General features: G+C 39.9%; 2 protein-coding genes across 8 annotated transcripts in view; one reads left to right on the top strand and one right to left on the bottom strand.

Annotated features, from left to right (window-relative positions):
- Positions 1-12,363, top strand: part of MAP7 (microtubule associated protein 7) — a 190,596-nt gene extending 178,233 nt beyond the window's left edge. For all 7 annotated transcript variants that reach the window (XM_030556397.1, XM_030556396.1, XM_030556393.1 and 4 more), the window contains 3 exons: positions 1,599-1,734; positions 9,413-9,645; positions 11,574-12,363. In XM_030556397.1, the coding sequence (XP_030412257.1) occupies positions 1,599-1,734; positions 9,413-9,645; positions 11,574-11,584 (380 nt within the window). In that variant the 3' untranslated portion in view covers positions 11,585-12,363. The remainder of the gene's footprint in view (positions 1-1,598; positions 1,735-9,412; positions 9,646-11,573) is intronic.
- A 797-nt stretch (positions 12,364-13,160) lies between these two features.
- LOC115647534 (vacuolar protein 8-like) overlaps positions 13,161-25,604 on the bottom strand; it is a 62,689-nt gene continuing 50,245 nt past the window's right edge. The window contains 5 exon segments of the mRNA XM_030554253.1: positions 13,161-13,671; positions 15,394-15,519; positions 17,971-18,105; positions 19,148-19,262; positions 24,437-24,565. Of these exon segments, the coding sequence (XP_030410113.1) occupies positions 13,553-13,671; positions 15,394-15,519; positions 17,971-18,105; positions 19,148-19,262; positions 24,437-24,565 (624 nt within the window). The 3' untranslated portion in view covers positions 13,161-13,552.

The following is a 25,604-nucleotide window of genomic DNA, read 5'->3' as shown; positions in this document are numbered from 1 at the left end:
CCCTGTTTTTAGGATTTTATTTTATTTCAGTCATTAAAAACAAATTTGCTCAAGGCTGAAATTTGATATTAGTCGTAACGCTTAATAATACTTGTCACTTATATATAACTTCATAGTGCTGAATAAATAATAGTCAATACAGGGTATTACTAAATATAAAATATGCAAAAGTCATTACCTAAGCCCATTTAATTTATTGATTTAGGGCCTATTTTGACCAATCCCCTCCACCCTCTCTGCCACTGCACAGGGCTTATCCATATTGTGAGTCTGAGTGCAGGGAGACAAGGGGCTGCTCATGCAATTCAAGGGCTCTGTTTTCGCCTTCTCTCCACACATATGCATCAGCTAGTTGGCTGGCTGGGGCGCATTCAGCATCTGATGTGGCATGTGGCCCCTCCCTTCTCACCATGCAAAGCTGGACCTCCTGAGGAAAGTTGACGCTGAGCAGTGTCCCTGAGTAACAATTCCTTCTGGAGTTGCTCTGACACAGGCCTGAGAGTAAACAGTCTAGTTCATAATAAATAGTAGGTTAATATTTGTAAGGCACATTGTAAAGATCTGCGTATGGAAGGCATAGCCTTAGAGCCAAGTAAAATTATTATTAATAAAAAGAATAGGGACTTAGGCCCAGATACCTAAAGGCGTTTAGGATTTGCTGAACTTGGCAGCACAATGCCAAACTGATTGAGGAGTCTCAATCCCCTTTTCAAATGAGATCTAGGCACTTAAGAGTCTAAAATCCTATCAACTGACCTCTAGTGATGAGCCCTCTGGTCAGGAGTGGAGGCACACTGGTAGAACAATGTGGAGAAGCTTACACTGCCTGTTTTTGGATAAGTTTAGGACTGTCAGATAAACACCTTTCAGTAGCAGTAACCTATTAGGTTTTGATACAGTTGGGTGAGGGCACTATTTCATAATTTTTGAGGGGTTTTTAGCATGTCTTACTAAGCAAAATGAAAGTCACTTATATTTATATGATATTACATCTTAAGTCTACAGAAGCCAGAGTTAAGACTGAAAGTTTTATCCTTGACTCTCAAAAATTGCTCTTGGGTTTTACAATCCTTGGTAAGATTATGCACAGCTGCAGGGCCATGGCAGTACATAGAAGACATGAACTATGTCCCTAATTTCCCCACCACCTAAATATAAAACTACAAGTTGTAGTTTTTGCTTTTGTAGATTGCAGGTAGGGCAGTTATATATGTCATCGTGTGTGTGTGTGTGTGTGTGGTGAAGACCTAAAACATCACACACTCTCTACATGGAAATATGTTTATGTACAGCATTTACATAGATTCCAAGACTAGAAAGGACCATTCAGATCATCTAGTCTGACTTCCTGTATAACACAGGCAAAAGTTGAAATTTACTGCTGTTCAGAAGAAATACATTTTACATTGGAATTTTGTTTGTTCATTTCTGACTGAGTTATATTAAATTGTTAAGGTGGAACCCAAACTTGATATGTATTATTACTGATCAAAGCATTCTTGACTGCACAGGATTTAGGGGTTATTTATCCTATTTTCTGGGCAGACTGTCTTTCTTTAAATTTTTGTGGACTTTTTTTTTTTCCTCCTCTCTTCTAGCAACCAGTCCCACATCTCCCTTAGAATCTGTAGTGGCATCTCAGCTTCAACATGTGACAGAATCACCACACAATGGGGAATCAGTGACCCACTCACAGATAGTCATTTCACATCAACCAACAGTAAATATGGACAGGTGAGAATAATCATGAGGAATATAAAAAGTTTAGAGGATGAGGGATGTTAAAGTAACAATTTATTCCATTTATTTAATGAAGTAAATTAAAAATAAACATTGTTCTTTTCGCCTTTTTTTTTTTTTTTTTTTGTTTTTTTTTTTCTCCTCAATGCTCAGAAAAGGAAGTTTGAATATATTTCTCTGAGAAGTGTCCTATTTTTATCTGGTTGTAGTGATGAAATTTGTAAAACCATAGCACTCTTACTCTTCGCAATATTATTCGAAAATAAATTTGCTGTTTGCCAGCAAATACTATAGATGTTAAATCTCAAGGAGGAAGGACAATTTTTCTTTGTTCCTTTCCAAGAATTGAAATATTATTGGCTATGCACACCTGTCACAAAAAAATTGCTTTCTAATTCTATTTTGCATTCACAGCATTAGTTTTCCTGCATGCAGTGTGGAGTGCTTTGCTTTTAGGCTAGTTGTCTTTGTACTCTTCAGAGTGTTAACAAATATTGATCACTTGACAAGTTACTTGATGAGAGTTCGAGAATTATCCTGTGTTGATTAAAAGCATTCGTTCCCTGTAGAGGTGGTTTTGTAAGCCAGGCATTTGATGTTGCAAGTCCCTGTAGCCATGAGGCAAGTTGTGCACATTTTGAAAAATTCTCTTGAAATGCTTGAAAACATTTGTATTTAGTCAAGTAAAGGCTGGTGTCCTGTGGGGTTGAGCTGTCAGTTTTTCTCGGTTTTAGTATTTGCTCTTCTCATATTGCATTGCAGAAAACCAAATTACCCCATTGTGAGTTCATGTTTTATGCAGCTAGAGCCAAAATATCAATGAAAAATCCAGCAGACAGTGTGCTGTGCAGTAAGATTGGCCCTAATTAGAGGAGGAAATCTCAATATCTCTACATGCCTGAGGGATTCTTCACCTCCTGTCACACTGACAAGGATGCCCCTCCTGAGAGAAGCTCTGTCAGTGACACTGAACGTTGAACTGTGTTAGATGAACTGCATAAAGCTGTTTCATAATTGTATAAGGCAGCTATTAAATTCTAATTATTTCTCAATCTTAAATGCACCTTGATGTTTGTAATATAATATATGCATCTCTAATAATTGCTGTCATGTAGCATCATATTTAGAGTAGAAAGAACCTCAGAGCAGCCAAGGTAAGGAATGAATAAACATCACGCAGCTGCAACAACAAAAACAGAAAGAATATATTACTCTGTATAAAGAAAGGCAGCAACATAGCAGCTTTGGTTGAGCGACTCTGGACATTTACTAAATCTCTGCACTGCACAAGCAAGATTTGGCCTTTGCTGAAACAGTCTTGCACTTGGTTTGAAGGGGGTTGATATGATGGCCCAAATTCTCTTCTCTAGGCAACATCTGAGTAAGTAGCTTTGCACCAGGGAGTTTCCTGAAGGGTTCCTAGGGGATGGAGTCATTCTCTCAGCGCAGGGAGTAACAGTGAGAGTGCTCTTCAGCTGCTAATATAGCCCTTGACCTCCATGGCTGCCTCCCCTTCTCTGCAAGAGGTTCACAGTTTAACTGATGGCTCATCTGCACAGTTGTGCATTCACTGACCACACCTCTCCTGGTTCACTCCCAATATACCCGTCCATGCTCTGCTTAGTGGTGCTTAAATCTCAAATGCAACACATCCTGTCTCTCCCCATTCAATGCCTCCTAAATTAGTTGGGTCAGTACCCCAAGGAGGGACTCAGGGATGGGATTTGGCCTTTATAAATAGGATGGTTTTAAATATTAGAGGTTTGGGTTCCTAGGTACTGAGCTGTGGAAGTTCTCCAGTTTGCCATTGGAGCCCAGGTCAAGAATCGTGGAGCATTTGTAGGGCAGAGTAGGCAAGAGGGATAAGTTGGTTGATCTGCCCCTCTGATCTGTGCCCTCTCCCACCCACTCACAGGAGCACTGAGCTTACTCAGGCTGTGTGCTGGGACCAAGACGCCAGTGAAAACCCTGCTTCCATGTTAATAGATACAAAGTAATAGAAAAATGAAAGGAATACTAGGCAGTGTTTTTTGTTTTGTTTTGTTTTGTTTGTTTGTTTGTTTGATTCTTTTAATTAACTGTGCTGATCTTGTTATCCTGCTAGGACTTCATTATCCCTGGTAGATCGATTGTCATTATAAGCCCTAATGAAAACGCTATGGTGTGCTATAGCTTGATTATATTGTATATTAATTAATCAGTAATTATTACTAATAGATAATAGCTTTAATTTATACATTAATAAACACTATAACAGTTTTGTTTCATGGAAGGAGAGAGAAAGTGGGACTCGTGCACATTTTAAATGTTTCATCACATTTAGAGTCCAGCTTTTCAAAGTGGTCTCAAGCTGATCTCTCAAATCACATCTAATAACTACTACATGCCCAAATACTCCCTATGGACATTAAACTGAGTTCTGTTGCATCCAGCTTTTGAAAGTACTTTTAAGGGCCTGATTATGCCACCCTTACTCACGTTGACTATCACGTTAGGGCTGCTCACTGAGTAATAAGGTGATATTCAGCATAAAGGAACCTGGCCTCAAATTCGACTTATCATTTGTATTATTGTGTCAGAGCTTCACAGTTACAAATCAGTCACTCAAATAAGTGTAATGTTACTCTTTCTCACCTAGAAATGGTGTGCTGGGCAGACTACAGATTTTAAAATGGCATATGCAAGTGGAAATCTTCCACTTATATCAGAAAGCATCCCAGAATTAAGAAGAAAAACCGTAGTTCATGCAGCTGAAGCACCATTAATGGCAGGTTATTTATGTCTTTAGTCACAAAACTAAGTGATTGGGTAACAAAATGGCAAATGAAATTGAATGTGGATAAATGTAAAGTAATGCACATTGGAAGAAATAACCCCAACTATACATACAATATGATGGGGGCTAATTTAGCTACAATGAATCAGGAAAAAGATCGTGGATAGTTCTCTGATGATGTTCATGCAGTGTGCAGCAGCGGTCAAAAAAGCAATCAGGATGTTAGGAATCATTAAAAAGGGGATAGAAAATAAGACGGAGAGTATCTTATTGCCCTTATATAAATCCATGGTACGCCCACATATTGAATACTGCATGCAGATGTGGTCTCCTCATTTCAAAAAAGATATACTGGCAGTAGAAAAGGTTCAGAGAAAGGCAACTAAAATGATTAGGGGTTTGGAATGGGTCCCATATGAGGAGAGATTAAAGAGGCTAGGACTCTTCAGCTTGGAAAAGAGGAGACTAAGGGGGGATATGATAGAGATATATAAAATCATGAGTGATGTGGAGAAAGTAAATAAGGAAAAGTTATTTACTTGTTCACATAATACAAGAATTACGGGCCACCAAATGAAATTAATGGGCAGGAAGTTTAAAACAAATAAAAGGAAGTTCTTCATGCAGCGCACATTCAACTTGTGGAACTCCTTGCCTGAGGAGGTTGTGAAGCCTAGGACTATAACAGCATTTAAAAGAGAACTGGATAAATTCATGGAGGTTAAGTCCATTAATGGCTATTAGCCAGGATGGGTAAGGAAGAGTGTCCCTAGCTTCTGTTTGTCAGAGGGTGGAGATGGATGGCAGGAGAGACATCACTTGACCATTGCCTGTTGGGTTCACTTCCTCTGGGGCACTTGGCATTGGCCACTGTCGGAAGACAGGATACTGGGCTAGACGGACCTTTGATCTGACCCAGTAAAGCCTTTCTTATGTTCTTATGTCAGGGAGTTTTATCTACTTTTGATTAATTTTTTTAAATGAATCAGACTGTATATTGTTGAACTGGGAAAATAGATTTAAAACTGTGGTTTGAAATATAAGACAAACAAAAAAAAATTTCAGATTCCTCATCAAAATGCAAGAAAGTTCCAAAATATATTCCCCATCCTCAGGGTTTCCAAATTGTGGCACCAAAGCTTGCTTCTTCCCCTCTGCTTAATTCACTGAACAGTATCCATAAGCGATATCATAAAATCATAGAAATTGAACATAGATAACTCCTATTGGGTTACCTAATCCATCTCCCTGCCAGGGAAAGATTGTTGCCTAGAATACATTTTCTAGTTTTTTACCTAAATTATGTCATACCTGCCCCTTACCTTGGGAGGATATTTTACTGCCTAATGAATTATGCTGTTCAGTCTTTTTTTTAATTTCATATCAGTGCTCCTGCTCCCTTCATGTACCACCCTCACAGATCATTGCACTGGGCCAGTGCTTTGTTCTCACCATGTTAAGTCCAAGACAGTCTCAAAAAAGGCACTACTAGAAACCAGTGACAGTAGAAAGGGTACAGTCTTGTGAACTGTCTGAGCTGAAAAAGAAAGCTGCTGGGTTTCCAGAGCGTATACAGTATTCATTTCTCAGTCTGGCATGCTGTGATATATCACCCTTTAAAACCCCTTTACTCTGATGACTATCTTGCCTTCCCCGCATCTCCACCTCTTCGTTACTGACCTGGTATGAGAGCCTGCTATCTCAGGAAATGGTAGAGATAGAGCTAATGCTTTATCCAAAAACCTGGAATCCAGCATCCAAGAAAGCATTAATCTCTACTTCTGATGGCTCTGGCAAAATAATGTTAATAAATCAGGAGACAGTCATTATTTAAGGTCCAGTATCTCCTAAAATCCTAGTGCAGCCAAGTGTAGAAATATTTTGACAGATCACTACAAATGCTTTAAGGACCAGTAAACTTTTTGAGGCACTGATCCTAAATGAGTGATCCAAAAAATAATAATAATATCCTAAGTAATTCCACTTCATTCATGTTTACTCCTTTCATATACTTTTAAATATCTATCAGGTCCAACCATAATCACTTAGCCAAGCAATATATATTTTACAGTAGCTCTTTTAATCTTTCTGAAGTCAGACCTTCCATCACCCAATCCGCTTTATTGCTCTTCTCTGAACCTCCTCCACTTTATCTCCCTCGTACTGAAGTGTCCAGATCTAATGCAGTTTTGCTTTCTGAAGTTCTCCCTCCATAATTGTGCAACTACTAATTTTTTTGCTTTTCACTTAAAATAGATGTGAAGAATTAAATACCTCCTGAGTGATTTTTAAACTAGAGGCCTAATGTGGATTTCCAGAGGCCAGATGTTATTTTGCAATGACACTATCAGTGTCACCACAGTTTTTATCTGTTTGCTTTATGTTACTATCAATTTCTCTATGCATATTTACCACAAAAAAAAAAAGATTTTTCAAGTGCTCTCCATATTAGCCTAACTCTGCTCCCATTCAAGTCATTCACAGTTAATGGGAGCAGAGTTAAGACAACAGTTAAGCACATTTAATAATAACAACACCTAGCTCTTTTATAATACTTTGCAAACAAGGTCCATATCATTATCCTGATTTTACACATGAGGAAACTGAGGCATGGAAAATGGAATTGACTTGCCCAAAGTCTTCCAGCCAGCCACTGTCAGAATCAGGAATAGAACCCAGGTTTGCTGTGTCCTAGTCCAATGTTCTATCCACTAAGCTGCAATCCCTCTCATTTAAAAATCCCACCTGCCATGCTAACAAAGTGAGGAAAGGGGTAGTCTTCTGAGAGGATGGCTGGTTTGTGGCTGAGGCACTGGCCTGGCACCTGAGATCTGGGCTCAAATCACTGATGTCCAGACTTCCTGTGTAATCCTAGTTAAATCACGTCATCTCTCTGCCTCAGTTTCTCATGTATAGGATGGCGATGATGATGATACTTCACTTTTTCGGGGGGATGTGGTGATAAATTCATCAATGTTTGGGAGGTGCTGAATACCACAGAAAAGCCAGTAAATAAAAAATAAACCATGTGCCAATTGGAAGTTATTAAAAAGACTCTCAAACCTATAGTCAACAGAAAATGTGCTGTAATACTGAACCACCTGCTCAGAAATGGCCTGAGACAATTGATAAGCCCTGTTAGACCTGGATGTAGTAAAAGAAATTCCAGAGATGTCAGACCCTAACATACGAATCTGGGCATTCCAGTTGATCTCAACAGCTGTGGTATGGTCCAAATAGAGAGGAGATGCCTTAGGATGCCAGGACCTAAATTATTAAGGGTTTTATTATTAATCTATACTATCACTGTAAGTTTACATGATGCTTTATGGACAAATAAAGATCAATTCCTGTGCCCCAAGTAGCTGAAAATTTAAGCCCCAGTGCTGCCATTTTCACAATGAATAACACCATAATCCTCCTACCTGGAGTGAGGGACCACTCAGTGCAAATGAGAGCGGCAGACTCAGATGTTAAAACAAAACATAATGCGTGATGGTGACAGACACTGAGATGTGTTAAGCAGGAGAGAAGTTACAGAAACAAGATAACATGGAGGCTTAGGAGAATGATTAATGCATCATCAAGGTTCATCAGGGCTTTTTGGTATTTTTAATACATTTACTTAGAGGGAAATATTAGGATTTATTAGCCTCAAAGAAGAGGCATATTTTACTGGGGGACTTGGAGGAGGAGAGGGCAGGCACAGTCAAGAAAGGGGTTCCAGACATATGGGGAAGCAAGAAAGTAGGCCTAGATCTGAGAGAGAGACACTGAGGATGTTAGTATTGGCTTGGGCAGAGTGAACAAGGACAAGGGCAGAGGGGTTGGATAGGGCAAAGATGGGCAGGGCCTGGAAGGTAAGGAGTAGGCGCTTGCAGAAGATGATGAATCTGAAGGAGGGCTGGATGGTCAAAGCAGCAGACACAATAAATGAGTTTCACATCTGGATGGACTGGGAGCAGATGTCAGGTCAGAAAGAGAAGGTTGCAGCAGGAGAAGAGCTGAGCCTGCAAAATTAGGGAAAGGCAAGATATACTCAGATTCTGCACATCTTATAAAGGAAAGTACTTGATATTATGAAGAGAAAAGGCACTTGCAGTCTTAGAGAATGCCAGTCTCAAGATAGCTGAGAAGTAAAGAGCGAGAAAGGTAACACATAAATACCTCAGAAGTACTAAAGGTTGGTAAATGAATAGGGTTGTACTACCATTTTTTCTCTTCAGTTTCTTTTTTGTGTGGGTCACTTGCCATAGCCATGATATGTCCATTGATACTATGGTGCAGCAGATTATGGCATTCTGTGTAATGAGTAATACAAGGGTATAACGTCACCAGGCTTAATGGACACCAGTCCTATTCTGAAATAGGACACTTACTGAACAAAATTAGAGTGCAGATTATCGCTAGATATGGCTTATGTAACTTGATGTCTAGCTCTGCAATTAATGTTCAATATAGTATACAATAAATCACTGTAGATGAATGCAGACTTCTCTTCTACTTATAATGTTGCTTTTACTTAATGCATTTCTTTCAAAGTGATTATTTTGGTTCTGATAGATCAACAGGAACATGTACATGTAAGTGTCATCCATCTTCAAGTGGCGGATATGCTAGTGGAGAGTCATTTTCTAAATTTGGGTCTGACCCTAAAAATTCTTATTTCTTAGGGAGAAAAGAAATGTGACTTTCTAATAAGGGTGAAAGCAAATGCTGAGCTCATTTGTTCAGTGCTACCCCCCAAATACTGTACATACTGAATAATACTACAATATATGAAAACAAATGATCACTAATGTGTGGATTGTTTAGTTTCAGCTCTTGCCAGCTGTGTCCCAGTACGCTCATAACATATATTATTAGTAAGATTTTTATTTATATTTTTTCTTCCAGTAATCTCAATCCTGGAAAAGAACCAAATGAAAATGGAGTGTCTATGCAGAATGACAACTTTGAAGAGATCATAAACTTACCCATTGGATCTAAACCATCCACATTGGATGCCTTGAACAATGATGGAAGCAATAGCCCTGAAATTCCTTTGAATCCAATTTTAGCCTTTGAAGATAAGGGGACTCTGGGGCCATTGCCTCAGGTAGATAGTGTTCAAACACCTCAAACAGCAGGTAGGTTTGCTTTGGACCATTAGAATTTGTAACATTTTGTAAACGAGAGAGACCACAGAGTCCCTAATTGATGTACATAAACAGATGGTTAATTTAAGCAGTTTAGGTTGTAAAATATTTGGGGCAGAGAGCATGTCTGTCTGTGTTTGCAAAGCCATGTATATGTGCGTAGTGCTATGTGAATCATGACTGTTAACCTAATGTCAGGAGAAATAAGGGGTTCCTAGTAAATCTTTGCTTCGTTTGTATAGGGGTATGAGTAACAGATGTTTCAGTTCACTTGCAATTCTGAAAAAAAAAATCATTTCAAGTTGTCCCGGATCCACAGGTCCATTGCTCTTGAACAGCTCACAAACTGTCCCTGGGAAGACCCCTTCATTGTGTCAGCCGCCTTAGAGTCACACACTCACTAGGGTAAGCCACTTGGCTTCACTGCCTCCTGGGACTGAGCCTCAGAGCTTTCCACACCCTGCTTCACACTGTGAGCTCCCTCCAGCAAGTCCACCTGAGTTGGACACCTGAGAGAGAGACTTGTACACCGAAAGAGAGCAATGCACCCCCAACTTCCTTAAATGGGAGTGACTCTTAGCCAGCATTGTAAAAGCAGAAGGGTTTATTAGAGGTCTGTAACATGGCATAGGAAGTCTTCAGTTAACATAGAGAACAGAAAGTTACAGCATAGTCCATCTGGGTCAGTCTAGACCCCTCTGACCCCTTCTGGTCCCAGTCCAGAAGCTTCTCCTGTTTCCAGCAGCCCACACTTAACCCCACTCCTTTGTCCTTGTTCCTGGGCAAATATTGTTACCTGCCCCCGCCCTTAGCCCTTTGTTCTCCAGCTGGTCACACCCAGATGGCTTCCTGCAGAGTTGTTAGTTGCTAGGTGCCAAACGTCTGGGCAATTGGAGTGCTCGTTGTCTTCTCGGATTCTCCATGGGCATGGGAGCCCAGACCCGAGGCAGCTAGGTCAGTCACATCTGGATCTCTGGGTCTCTGCAAAGAGTAAACAATCTTTCCCCCTCCCCACTTAGTTAACCATGCACCACACAAAGGAAACTGAGGCACACTATATTCATACAAAATATTATGACGTATTCTCAGTCTGTCATGCAGGTTGAACAAAACATTTTAACAAAATTGAATTTTTTTGTTTCGACAAATCGAAATGTTACATTTTGATACTGACCATTTTAAAGTGTTTTTTATTGTATCTTTCTAAATTTACTTTACTTTTATAAACAAAAAGTTGTTTTGACCAAAACAAATCAAAACATTTCAATTTGTTCAGATTTTTGCTCTTTCTAACTGAAACAATTCAGCAAAACTGACACAAATTCACAAAAATGTTTGTGTTGCTGAAGGCTAAAATCTGCATTTTTTGCTGTAAAAGGTTTCAAATGAAAAATTTCACCCAGTTCTGCTCATGAGGATGTTTTATAAATGTTTTCACAGTGTGCTTCAGCAGCAGCGTGAACCGGAGAACCTTGCTGTGACATAATTAGTTGCCATTGGCTTAGCATTCTGATCCAGCAATATGTTCCAACTATCCAAATGGAAAGTTGTACCCCTCTCGTGGGGTGTTCTCTGTGGAATGGGGAAATGGTTGCTGCTTTATACATAAGAATACTGAATCCTTTCCTAATAATGCGATGACCAGGAGGCTCTATCTCTGATATTGATACTGAAGGTTTGGCTGCAGCAGCCGTTGCCGTAGATCTCTGTAAAGAAGCAGACTAGAATTTTATATATATTGTGATATTTACTATTCAGTTCATACCCAAGCTAAATCAGCTGCCTGCATTATTTCCTCCTTCCATGTCTAGAAAATTTGAGCAAAAGAATCAGCCAATGAAAGTGCTGTTTAAATCAGCTTTTTAGATAAAAATTATTCCCATCTGTTAATCTGTCCTTTTTATTGCCTTTCATTGTAGAAGTTATCTGACCATTTCTTCTGAAGAGCCAAAGATGAAGTAAGCATCTCTGCTGCCTATGGAGTTCCTTCCATGCTATGAAGGACTGTTTTACTTTCTCTCTCCAGTTTTCTAAAAAAAAAAGAATGTGGATATCTTTTTTGAAAGGACCTTAGGAAAACCAGCAGAAGAAGAGATGGAGACTAGACATGGATTATCTTTCTATCTAATAGTTTTCACCATTAGAAAATCATGCTTCACGTGCATTACTTAAAATGGCTTTTTTTCCAACAAGCTCCTTTTCGCAAATCAATATTTTCTGCATTCTTCAAGACAAAAGGCACTGGAATCTGACCGTAATGAGCTGATTGGGATAAAGGGCCTGATTTTTGTTTTTGTTTTTGAAGATGGGTGGTTGGTTTTAAAATTGGCGACTAATCTTCTATGTTTTACGGATCTAATACTTGAAAAATAAACATCTCATTGCTCTACAAGTAGGGCTAATGGGAAGTTTCATTTAAACCTGTTGGTTTAAATATTATTGCAGAGAACTCTAATTATGGGGGCAAAATATAGGCTTCTGTATCAGGTTCTTGTAAATGTAACTTCTACATGGACGTTCTGTAAATTCAAATGTCACTACGATCTTCTTGCATTTTCTTTAAAAACACAAAGCAGAACAGGTTTTAAAATGTGAAAATTTGAAGCGCTATTTTTTCATGGACAAGATGAAAACCTGTTGTTCTCCTAGATAATGTATTTATGAATTGTTCGGTACAAAACTAAATCATCTAATTGAATAAATTAGAAAAATGTGGTAAAACAATATTGCAAACTTGATTTTGTTAGTTGCATTCATGTCCATGGTATGATAAAAGGTACACATGCAGACACACAGAAAAATCTTTTTTTGAGTGCTGTAAATTGCTGCTGTTTCTAGTAATGGAGGGATCTTTCTTTGCCTTATCAGATTGTGACACTCTGTGTGAACTTGAATATTGATTTTGGGGCAAGAAAAGGAGGGTGTTGGGGGGGGTCATTTCAGAGCAAATGGAAAATGATGCATGTTTATTCTTTTTATTTGTTTGTTGCTCATTTTTTTTAAATGCAGTACACTTTATCACCAGATAATGCCTTGAATCTTACCATTCCTCTTTTGTCCACTGACATAGATTTTTCACTTTCAGCATTCCACACTTGTCACTTTTGCTGCTACCGAGCTTGACTGAAAAATCTTGTTGCTATATTTCAAACATAATCCGTACAATAGGCATGATTGTTATTTACCCTAAGGCCCCTTATCCTGACATTGTAGTATGAAAGTGTGCTAGTTTGGATGACACCCAACCCCAGTGAGTTCATTACTCTATTTATTACTAATTACTATCATTTTCTTTCTCTGAGTACACTGTTCTTCACTAGTGAACATGTTGCCCTTTACATCTTACATATTCTAATTCAGTTCTCTTTCTCTTTAGTTAGGTAGCTCCAGGCACTTTAGTGATATGGGTACTACGAAATAATGAATACACACACTGAATAGTAATAGACTATTGTTAATATCAAAGAGCATAGCATAGTTTGCATATACAAATGTGTTAGGAGGAACGTGTGTTTAATAAAACTTGGTTTTTACATAAAAAGCCTCACACACACACAGTGCTTACTGTATGTTCAAAAAGATGCATGCAAAGTTTAGCCAATATTGGGTATTTTATCAGCCATGTACATGGCAGAAATATAGATGTAGCCATTAAACATTTTAAATAGAGTAAGTTGACATGTTTTTTCAAACTTTTCTCTAGACCGTACTCCATTATCAAAACATCAAGGCCGTATAAAGTACATGGTTCCACCGGGTCATTATGTGTTGGGTGGAACTGCAAGTGGTAGGAAAATATTGGCTATGAGAAGTAGTAATAAAAAAAAAAAAAGTTACTCTTTCTGAGGGATCAGGCTGCAGGCTGGAATAGCATTTCATGAGGTGAGTAAATAAAATGTTAACTGCCTTTGTGGCTGGTAGCCATCTTAAGGAGCTCCTGAGTTTCTTCTGTCTGACGGATTTGCTCAAGATGTTCCATTAATTGACTCTGGTTGAATGCAGATGAAAATTCTGGATCTGAGAACAGAGGAAAACCAGGGTATTATTGTCCAGGCCACATAACTGAAGTGCTCTATCCACACACACATTCTTCCTTTTAAATTTCTTTAAAAATCAGATATTTTGTTTGCACGCTAGATAGAAAGGTACACAGTTGACTCATTATTCATGATACAAATGTGCTATAGTTTCCTGTAAATCTATACATGTAACAATATTTCCTTACCACACAAGGGAGAATGATGACACTATCGTTAGTTCTTCACCTTTGTGGGAAGGTTTGTGTGCTACTTTCTGCTGATCCAGATGCTCAGTGCTCAGATGAGCACTGCTGAGTCCAGTGTTCAATACGGTCTCCCCAAAAACAATGAAGGGAGAAACAACTAGGCCACTGACATGGCTGACAGTTCCTATTTTCTTTTGTTTTTACTATGGGGGGGGATGCAGCAATTCTTTCACCTTCTTCCTACTTCCTCATCCCCCCAAAATACTATGAAAACTGTTAAGAGCTCAATCAAAACTAGTAGCCCTAAAATATGAGGCTTGCTAGTTTTAATTTGGTTTGGTAGGCATTCCTGGTCAGACATTTGAGAACAGAACAGTGGTACCTTTCAGCAGTCTACATGCCAAGTAGTTTGAATTCTCTGCATATTGCAATCCTCGCTTTGCATAATTGGGTAGACGTGGAGAAAGGCTTGTTTCTAAGCTAAGTTATATTTTAGGCCTATCAGCCTGGAAAAATGTCCATAAATAAAGAAGCAAAATGGTGGTAAAGACAGACCATTATTCATTCTCTCATCTCTTGTGCTAAAGGATAATAATTTACTGTTAATGAGTGAAAATTTAATGAACAAGCACTAACCAGGAGGTTATTGGGTGTGTTCTTTGTACATTTTGACATTTTTCTAAGACAAAGAGCTAGTCTAGTTCCATTTGGACAAATAGCCATGCACAGAGCTCCTATTTCCCAGTGATAGGCTATACTTTCCCAATAAAGCCTGTTCCATTTTCAGAAAGTAAAACGGCACCAGTTTGCCTTTATTTTAGAAAAATCATTCTGGTAAGTGTGTCTTAAAAGAGCCAAGGTAATTGCTACCCCTGAGTCCCCTCTCTCTCTCTTTGATTTGGTGAATAGAGCTAATCCCCAGTAGGCAGTAGCACTGTCAGGTACATTTACTGTATGTGAAGCGTTTTTTTTATTAGACAGTGAATGTATTGCATTGATGTCAGTGGACTTGGCAGAATTCAATTTTTATTTTTTGGTAATCTTGACAGATAATATCAATGTTTATTTTTAACTTTTTATATTATTGATTTATAGTTTGAGTTGTGCAAAATTCTGGGGTTTAAACCTTTTATTTTTATTGATTGAAATTTTCACGGTTGCAGGAAATGAGGGTGGGTTAGACAGTCATTATTTAATAAGTCACCATTGAGATTCAAAACATCAAAACTTTATAACCATTAAAACACAAATTGGCAATATCATATGTCAAAATATACAAAGTAAATTTCCTTAAATCAAACTCCAATAATTTCTCAAACAGCATTTTTTCTTTGCTTATCTGTAAATTTTGATTATCATTTCTAATTTTTTTCATTGGTTTGTGTGTGCACAGCAAAATCGACATGTACTGATAAAAATCTAATCCTTCAAAGCCTGGATATGAGCAGTTAGGATTGAGCTGTGCCTTGCAGTCTAGGTATTGGTAGTGAGAGCTAATGAATCAAGGGACATACCTTCCAGTAATTTGCCCAGCGTAGAAATACCCAGCTGCTGAAAGCGAATCTCTTGGTGGTTTAGAAAATTCATGAGGTAGCACTGAACTTCCTTCATGTGGCATTTCAGCAGAGACAACACTTTATCTACATCAATAGGAGTAGGGTGAGAGAGGTGGAAACAATTTAAAGTGAGCACTTATTTCTTACAGGTTTCATAAGGCAACATTTTTAATCAAATGAGGAATTTAATGCTATTTCCTCTCCCCTACCCAATTACATGCAAAGTTCCAATTTTAATGGACAGTAAAAGAGCCTCCACATGTTATAAATCCATTAGTGTCAATGATATTGCAGTTAATTGTATGCAAGGTTCTGCTGACCAGGCTGCTGCACTGGGGAGCCTGATGTACAGTATTTGTAGAGTGTATATGCTATTTATGGACTTTTCAAACTGTTGATCAGCCTTTCACACCCTCTCACCTAGTCTGTAAATATTTCAAAAGCTCTGTGCATGGTTAGTGCTTGAAGCAGCATTTGTTTCTCTGGATAAGATTCTTCTAGCGTAAGATGTCTGATGTGGGGATTGAAATAGGTTTGAATTTTTTCCCTTGCTAGAACCTTTCATTCCAGACTCTAATATCTGTGAGGTCAGAGTGGGAGAGAATTTGGAATTTAACTACTCCTTTCATTGGAGAGAGGTGTCAAATAACATTGAATATTCTTGCTCCATTTCTGTTTATTTCATATATATATATATATATATATATATATATAATATAAAAAATCCTATTTTGCAAGTTGAAAAGATCTAAATTGTATGGAGCAACTACATTAGGCACACAGGTATCTATTCTCCGCAGATAATGCAATGCCCTTTTGATTATCCCTAATCGTAATTCAGAGATTACTGGATAAATTCTCAGAGGTCTGCTTTCCTGAGTGTTCCAGTTAAATTATTCCAGAACTAAGCTAATGTTGTTGGCTCAAGAAGGCTTTGTTGGTCAGTGGATGGAGTTAAGTTAAACTTCTTGAGCCAAATAATTTCTGACGTAACTTCTTTGTAACGTAACTCCTCTGCTACCTACTCTCAACCATATTATATGGACTAGACTAGAGTACTTTTATCATAACCTTAGTCCCAGATTTGGACCTTAGCGTCCAAAATATGGGGGTTAGCATGAAAACCTCCAAGCTTAGTTACCAGCTTGGACCTGGTACTTGCTGCCACCACCCAAAAAATTAGAGTGTTTTGGGGCACTCTGGTCCCCCTGAAAAACCTTCCCTGGGGACCCCAAGACCCAAATCCCTTGAGTCTCACAACAAAAGGGAAATAATCCTTTTTCCCTTCCCCCCTCCAGGTGCTCCTGGAGAGATACACAGACACAAGCTCTGTGAATCCAAACAGAGTGACTCCCCCTCTCCGTTCCCAGTCCTGGAAACAAAAAGTACTTTCCTCTTCACCCAGAGGGAATGCAAAATCAGGCTAACAAATCCAACACACACAGATCTCCCCTGATTTCTTCCTCCCACCAATTCCCTGGTGAGTACAGACTCAATTTCCCTGAAGTAAAGAAAAACTCCAACAGGTCTTAAAAGAAAGCTTTATATAAAAAGAAAGAAAAATACATACAAATGGTCTCTCTGTATTAAGGTGACGAAATACAGGGTCAATTGCTTAAAAGAATATTGAATAAACAGCCTTATTCAAAAAGAATACAAATCAAAGCACTCCAGCACTTATATTCATGCAAATACCAAAGAAAAGAAACCATATAACTTACTATCTCTTTGTCCTTACACTTAGAAACAGAAGATTAGAAAGCAGAACTACTTCTCCAAAGCTCAGAGAAAGCAGGCAGACAGACAAAGACTTAGACACAAACTTCCCTCCACCCAGAGTTGAAAAAATCCGGTTTCCTGATTGGTCCTCTGGTCAGGTGCTTCAGGTGAAAGAGACATTAACCCTTAGCTATCTGTTTATGACAACTTTGTAGGTGGGCAGGGAGAAAGAAGAATTGAACATATTCCAGACAGGAAATATCATCAAATTATTTCCTTCCCCTCCCCCTCCTCCCAAAGGTGAGAAATGCCATACACCATCCCATGCTCTTGCCCATCTTGCTTCAAGGTCCTTGATCATGTTTCTCACAGTGACACACAGAATAACCACTGCAGAATGTGCAAGACCAACTAGCAGCTGGTTGTTGTGGTTAGAGCAGGAGACTAAGCACCAGAGCCTCTGCTGGTGTAAATTGGTATGGCTCCATGGAGTAAAGCCTAGGAATCAGTCCCCTGAGTTCTATTACTGCCTCTGCCATGGATTTACTATTTGACCACAGCTAAATCAATCTTTCAGAGCCCAAGTTTCCCCTTCTATAAAATGGGGGCAGTAATACTTACCTAGCTCACCAAGGTATTTTGAGGCTCAACAGTATTTGTGAAGCATTTTGACATCAGCTGAATTGTGATATGAAAATGTCAATGATTATTTAGTGACTGAAGGCCAAACCCTTCTTGAAAAGACACAGTTGACATTTTACTTTACACAATATAAATGTGTCAGAAATGTAATTAAACTCTATGCATAACATTTACCATGACATATCATGTGTCGGACAATGGAGGCAGCTTGAAATGATGGCTCTGTATGTTCCCGTTGCCCAGCCAATCTCACTAGGCGCTTTATCAGGGGTTCATTCATCCATTCTAGCAAGTGTAAAGTAGCACCTTCTGGGAGACAGGAAGGAACAAAAAGGTTACATAAAGACATGTGAATAAGCTGTAAAAGAAAAAAAAAAACAAGGGCTTTAGAAATGCATCAACCAGAAGGCCAAAAGCCAGACTGTCTAAACAGGACAGCTCAATGCCCTTTGCACAGCTGGAGGACCAGAATGAATGCAGTACTTTTGAAAAGCAACTTCTGGGACCTAGTACCTAGAACCCACAGCTTCAGGCTGTGAATTCAGTGAAAATTTGGCCTATAGAAAGGTGATTCATAACGTGATTCATCTGTTCAGAACACATGCCGCTTTATGTGAAACAAAGCCATTTGGCATGGTGGTCTCAACCTGCTCACTCACAAAACTAACTGCCACCAATCAGCACCCTTGCTGGTAGTCACAGCAGGGAGGCAGAAACGCTGAATGGTCATGAGACTGAAATACCCTCCCAACCCAAATGTGCTCATTCCGGGTCATGGTTGTGACCTATTGAGGAACAGGGTGGGAAAGCATGTACTGCTCCTCTTGCACCACCGCTGCCCTCCTGAGGGTAAAGGGAGAGTTTTCAACTCCAGGACTGTACATCTGGAACTTCTAACATACACAAAATCCACATGCAAACATTAAAAAAGCAAACACAAAGTCGCTTTGCTTTTTAGCTTTTTCCTCTTGCTAAGTGGGTCTTTGCTGCTATAAAATTAATTATCTGAAATTAATGGAAAAATACATCAGGGTCACAAACCAGTGGAATCACAGTATCATTACAATTAAAAACACATAAGCCAGCTACACTAGCAATATTAGACAAAGTGAATTGTGATCAGAGCAGTTTTTAAAAGCTGAAACGGTTCAATAGACAAGAATTCAAACAGTAGGGCCTATCTCTCCCACCAGTCTACACTCACTGAAGTTAATAGCAAAACTTCCATTGACTTTATTGTGAGCAAAAATGGGCTCTCTGTGTGTGTGCATGCGCTCATCTCTTTTTAGCAATAATGAGAGATGTGTGCATGCTGTGAAATTAGCTGCTTGCTATGTGATTTCTCCCTTACCATGCTTTGCCAGCTCACCAAGAGAACATGTCATGTAATTAAGAGATTCTTCTTGAATTTCAGTAAACAGGATAGCCTGGAGGAGTCCTTCCACACATGGACTTTCAGTGATTCCCTGTGATGAGAAAGAGATGATATTTAGCTCTTTTACAGTGCTTTGTAACTTCCAAGGACTTCACAAACATGAACTAATTCATAGAATACTGAGGATAAAATGGGCCAGTGCTAACAATTGCCACCTGCTTACCCATAATAGACAAGATGCATTGTGCTGGTGGGAGAGAAGTCAAGCTTGATACTCATCTTGGATTTTCTGGGACCATATTGATTTTGACAGAGCTGTCACACAGTCGCTGTCTATGAGATGGTCACAGGACCTCAGATCACTTATAGAGCCAAAAAAACTTCATGATGTGAGTCATTGTGTCAGGATGTGTTTTATTGCAAGGTCATCGTGTGCTGATGTTTTGATGTGGACCAAAAAAGTCAATATATTGAATTACCATATGCCATGCAACACAGAAGCTTATTGTTTTCTCATCATTACCTCCACATTTTTGACAACTTTCTGGCATTTAAATGCTCAGATCTATACAAGGTATTTTAGGAGTGGTCTTACCAGAGCCAAACAGCAAGGGAGTATTACTTCTCTGGGGTGTGACATGGTGGTTCGCCATACACAGCCAAACCTTGCAATGTCATATCACATTGTGAATTGCTTAAACATACTTTTGTGCATCTATTTCCTTTAAGGTGCAGTGTGGGGAAAAAAGCATTTAAAAAAATTAACACATTTATCCAGCCAGTGATGATTACCTCCAGGGTGTCATGGCCCTTGGGGCTTAGAAGGATTTAGGACACCCTATTGCAGAGAACTGTGTATCAAAGGGGAAAAAAATTAGTAAATGTGCCATAGGATGCTAATGCTATTGTGATGTTTTGGGCCATTAGGACCAGACTTCAGTGCATACACAGTAACACTAGCATCCTATGAAACTTTTTAATAAAAGTTCTTCTTTGGATACAAGTTCTTCTAAACCCAAGGGCCATGAAACCCAGCCTCTGCCCTAATTTTCTTACTGGAAGAAAATCCCATTGGCATGGCTAGGCCACAAGGATAGGTTCAGACCACTGGAAGAGGTTTGAGGAACCATCAATACAACCTTCAGATCCTGGTCAGATTTGGTGGGTCCTACAGGGTGGAGCTCCTGACATATGAATGGGCAGGAGTTCCTTCTCTCAGCTGTGAGAAGGCAACAAGAGAATATCTGGATTCCTCGCTGCACATAAAACAATGATAGCAGGGAGAGTTGTGATGGTTTGGTATCTGTCTGTACATATCTGTAATAACATGTGACCTCCATTTGACAGCATAACCATCACTGAGAAACGTGACCTACATTTTGAGTATGTCAGTGTAGTTTTTCCCGTTTGGATTTTGGTAAGTGCCTGACTGGAGCGTTACAGCATGTGAGTTAGTCACATGATAGAGAACACACAAATCTTATCAAAGGGCAGGATCTGCTCCAGCTTCCCTCTCCCTCATGGTGGACCACTGCCAGATAACAGAAGAACTGCAGGAGAGGCCTACCCAGCTGACATACTGGGTGGCCTAGGACTCACAAATAGGCGTGAGCACAGACTCAGGGGTGAGCGTGTATGGGCTTTTTGTTATTTTTCCATAAGATCTGTAACTCCTGTGTTCTTCAAGGATAAAAGTTATTGTGATTTTAGTGACTCCTGTGCAAAGCCTGTGTTCTTTCCTCTGCCCTGTAGTTCCTGGGAAGTTAAATTATAAACTGTGGTGCCCATGGCAAGGTGGAACTGTAGGGGGCATGAGTAAGTGACTGGGGAAGTCTGAGAAGTCTCATCATGGGTTTCAGCACCTAGAGCGGTTGGACTGTGGAGTCCCGCCTCTCAAGGAAGGGTGACAGCAAGTCTACATTGTGGATTGTACCGTAGCAACCTAGAGCTAGAAACAGTGTCTGGACTGTGCCCAAACTCTGCTGGCTTGGTAGCTGATGGGATCCAAAGCTTGGTTCCATTACAACTGACTGGTGACCATGCACTAAAAGGGGATTCAGCCAGGTCTGTAACAAGAGTTATCACCTAATTAGAAACTCAAAAAGGGCAGGCACCCATTCAGGCAGAAAGACAAATCTTCTGCAGAATGCAGGAAAGGGCTTCCAAGGGGGACATTCTCTACAGCTCAGTCAGGAAAGTGGGTTACACCTAGACAAAACAAAGGTATATTAAACCATTGAACGTAAGTGTTTTGTATAAACTGTTTCCTGGTTGACCACAGGGTGAGGGGGACCAGGTTAGTCAAGACTCTGCTGCTTTTCAAGTTCAGCCACAATACTTGTGTACCCTGTTGGCATAAAGGGGGCTTTTGTTGGTTTGTTTTTTTTGTGACAAAGACCCTAAATTGCTTTGGGGGCAATTCCTTGGGATGGACAATACAATTCAATGAGCCCCCTATTAATCAGATAACAAATACTTAAACTGAAAATGATATAAACACATCTCCTTGTAACATTTGAAAATGAGGACCGACCTTTACTCTTCCTCCAGGACTTCAGTTCAGAGCCACATATTTGTCTGGTATAGGTGATAGCACAACTACCTAGAACGGCTGTGGTTTTGGTGATTTGTAACTTCAATGCTTGTTGCACACATTATGAACTACTGGACTCTGGTCTGGCTGGGTTCATCATAAGGAAACTGATTTTCATAATGTGCGGTTGGTGGAAATTCCCTTTTCGGCCCTAACTTGTGATCAGTTTTCTGCCTTGAACCATGAAGCTTGTGAAACCTTATAATTTTTGTCAAATAATATCTGAAGAGGCTGTTGTTAGACATTCAGATTTCTAATCTGTTTTAATCTTGCTAAAATATTTGTCGTCCTAATGTTCAGCGACAGTGAGTTCCATAGGTTTATATCAGTCTTTCTTTCACATGTATCTGCCAGTTTAAGTGAGTGTGCTCTCGTGGTATGGAAGACAAGAAAGAGGAATGCAAGACTAGTTTTTTCTATTTATAATAAAATACAACTTTGTTTTATATTGCAATGTTTGTCTCATCAGCTGTATCCCAAGCTCTACTCTATAAAGTTAAACGAAGAATGAAAGCAGCAGGAAGGAGACGTTAAGATGCAGAAAAGGAAGGAAAGGTAGGTTTCCAGGTTTGAAATGAGATGAGTCAGCGAGGCAGGAAAATGTGTCCAAAATTCAGAGCTGCAAAGAAGAAGGCTCTTGCACCTGAATTAATCAGATTATGTGCAGAGACAGAAAGGAAGCTAGTGCAACACAACTGAAGGAAGGATGGAGAGAGTAAAGCAGGCACAGGAAGGCCTTGCAAAAACAAGAAAAACATTGAACTGGATCAAATGGCAAGCCAGTGGAGTTGTTTGAGGATGTGGATAATGTGATTGTATTTCCCTGTAAAAGTAGGAAGATGGCCCGAGAGAACTGAACTTCAGTAGTAAAGGGGTGAGGAAATGAATGCATGGATGAGGATTTCATCAGAACTAGAGATGAATCAGGCAATGCAGATTGTTATAGGCAACTTGGCAATTATAAGTAACACATTTTATATACCTCTTCTTTCCATTTGAATAATCAATGCTAGTCTCTTTTTAATCTCAGTCTTTTAAATCTCTCCTCATATGGATGCCAACACCCCAAACCTGTGCTTTTAATCTTCAATGGCTCATCTCTTTAGTTATCAAGAAACAGCCTGGTTTATGAGCATGAAACCGTGGAATCTGAAGGGGCATGTGGGATTTGCTATATGTTAATTTATACTGCATAATTAGAAGACTTATTGGAATATGGTGCTACAGGCTTTTCCAATCAAAAGAGTACAAATTACACTTACCTACTTGAAAGTAATAGATACAGAGTAACTCTAAAATTGTATGTATTGAAGCATCCCTTATTTCATGGGAAGGGATGAGTGTTATTAAAAGAGTGGCGCAAAAGCTTTGCAAAGCACTGAAGGCCCCAGGAAGAGACCATGACATCCTATGTGAGCTTTGATTCTGAATTTCCTCAATCACTGGCCTAGGAGAACTACAAAGTCTGGCTTTGTGTAGGCTTTTGGACAGGAAGGAGGACTTAGGAAAGTTTCTGGAAGGAAAAAAGCAGGACTTTGGGAAGGGGTTGAGAGGTACAAGGCACCATAGGTGCTAGAACTAGTGGTGCTGGGGGCGCGGGAGGACACGCTGGCTTGAAGTGGATGCCATCATAGACAGGGTTTACAGTTTGGTTCAATGGCTCTCAGCACCCCCACTATACAAATTGTTCCAACACCCCTGCAAGGCTCTGTTTTCTTTTGCCTGGGTTTGTGTACTTTTTTGGCCTGGCAGCAAGGCAGTGGATGAATGGAATTATATTATCCAAACACAGGGAAATCAGATAAATGTTGGACTCCACAAATATCTAGCCACAGACATCCATTGTAAAAAGAAAGGATTGTCTTGTGGTTAATCCACTGGACTAGGATTTGGAAGATGAGGATTCAATTCTCACTCAGCCTCAGACCTTCTGGGTGACTTGGGCAAGTCACTAAATCTCTCTGTGCCTGAAACCTCCCTGCTATACATATGCCTAAACCAGCGATACTCAGACTGAGGCTCGTGAGCTGCAAGTGGCTCTTTAGTGTGTCTCCTGCAGCTCTTTGCAGTACAAGATATTGAAACACTGTGTGATTTAACTATTAAGCAATCAGGCTGTTCCTACTATGTTATTAACTAATTCAAGTTGACAAAACAATACTTGGTCAGTTATTTTGCTGTGAGAATAATGTTCTATCTATCTATCTATCTATCTATCTATCTATCCCTTCCTTTTATATAGCAAATGAAACAATGAATTCACTCTACTGTGGCTCTTTTGGGTAATGTTGATCACTAATTTGGATCCTGAACCACTGAGGTCTGAGTGTCACTGCCCTAGATGAAAAATGTAGCTATTAAAACCATGAGACTCTATCACTGGCCTGTATGACAAGTTAAATATATCTGATTTTCCACAACATTTAATACTGTGTAACAATGGAAACAGAGATAAAAGACAACTTTTAATGTGGAGCATCAGATCCTGCCCACTTGTACACTCCTGGGAATTTTGCCACTAACTTCAGTGGGAACAGGAGCAGGCCTAGAGTGTAAGACTTTTTTTGCCTATGATTTTAAAAGCCATTCTTTGGTATGAGTAACTCTTATCTGACATAGCTGAAAGGGCAGCCTTCCAGTGTGTAATTCTGTGAAGAAAAACTGCTACTCACCTGTATGTTTTTGCAAAGGCCCAGATTTTTTATGATACAGGCAGTGTGACTAACGATCCCTGGGTCCGTTTGGTGAGTTAACAGTAGCACCCCCAGATTCTGCAGCACCTCTCCATGCATTAAAGCGTCCTGCAAGAGCAACAAGCCATTCAGTCACTGCTGATAATGACAGTGCTAAAGGATGTGATGTGACTCCATGTTATGTCATGGGTAGGACTACCCCAGCTCAACTTTCAGCTGTTTTAAACTAGCTGTAGTTTAGAGTTGTAGTTCTCAAATTGTGGTCCATTGACCACTCCTGTTACACATAACATATGCTAGTGGTCTGAGGAGAGGTGGATGGTCCGATGGTACCGGCTGATACTCCTCATTTCCAGCTGACAAATCCCATCAAATACTTTTAAAGTATTAAAGTGCCAGCTAAGCAATAGCTGTAGTAATCAAAGGGAGGCATGTGATTATGAATGAGAAGGGCAGTGCTCTGGGTAATGGTGAATGGAAGAGGTAGATCATTCAGCAATCTTTACATTAGATAGTGTGACAGACCCAGACTAGTGGGGTACAGGAGTCTGGTAGAGGGCAAATATACTGGTCACTGGTTGAGTAGTTTTCTGTTCCCTGAGTGACCAGAGCAGGGGCTGCACTAGAGTAATCAGGAACCTGCTAGAACCAATTAAGGCAGACAGGCTGATTAGAACACCTGCAGCCAATCAAGGCAGGCTAATCAGGGCACCTGGGTTTAAAAAGGAGCTCACTCCGTCAGGGAGGGAGGAGCCAGAGGAGAGGAAGTGTGTGAGAGGAGCTGGGAGCAAGAGGCACAAGGAGCCGAGAGTGAGAGGGTGTGCTGCTGGAGGACTGAGGAGTACAAGCGTTATCAGACACCAGGAGGAAGGTCCTGTGGTGAGGATAAAGAAGGTGTTTGGAGGAGGCTATGAGGAAGTAGCCCAGGGAGGTGTAGCTGTCATGCAGCTGTTATAGGAGGTACTATAGACAGCTGCAATCCAAAGGGCCCTGGGCTGGAACCCGGAGTAGAGGGCAGGCCCGGGTTCCCCCCAAACCTCCCAACTCCTGATCAGACACAAGAGGAGTTGACCCAGACTGTGGGGAAGATCACTGAGGTGAGCAAATCTGCCAATAAGCACAGGACCCACCAAGGTAGAGGAGGAAC

This window comes from Gopherus evgoodei, chromosome 3 (assembly GCF_007399415.2).
Source record: "Gopherus evgoodei ecotype Sinaloan lineage chromosome 3, rGopEvg1_v1.p, whole genome shotgun sequence".
Lineage (NCBI taxonomy): Eukaryota > Metazoa > Chordata > Testudines > Testudinidae > Gopherus > Gopherus evgoodei.
The sequence above is the reverse complement of the archived record's forward strand: the minus strand, read 5'-3'. Positions and strand labels throughout refer to the sequence as shown.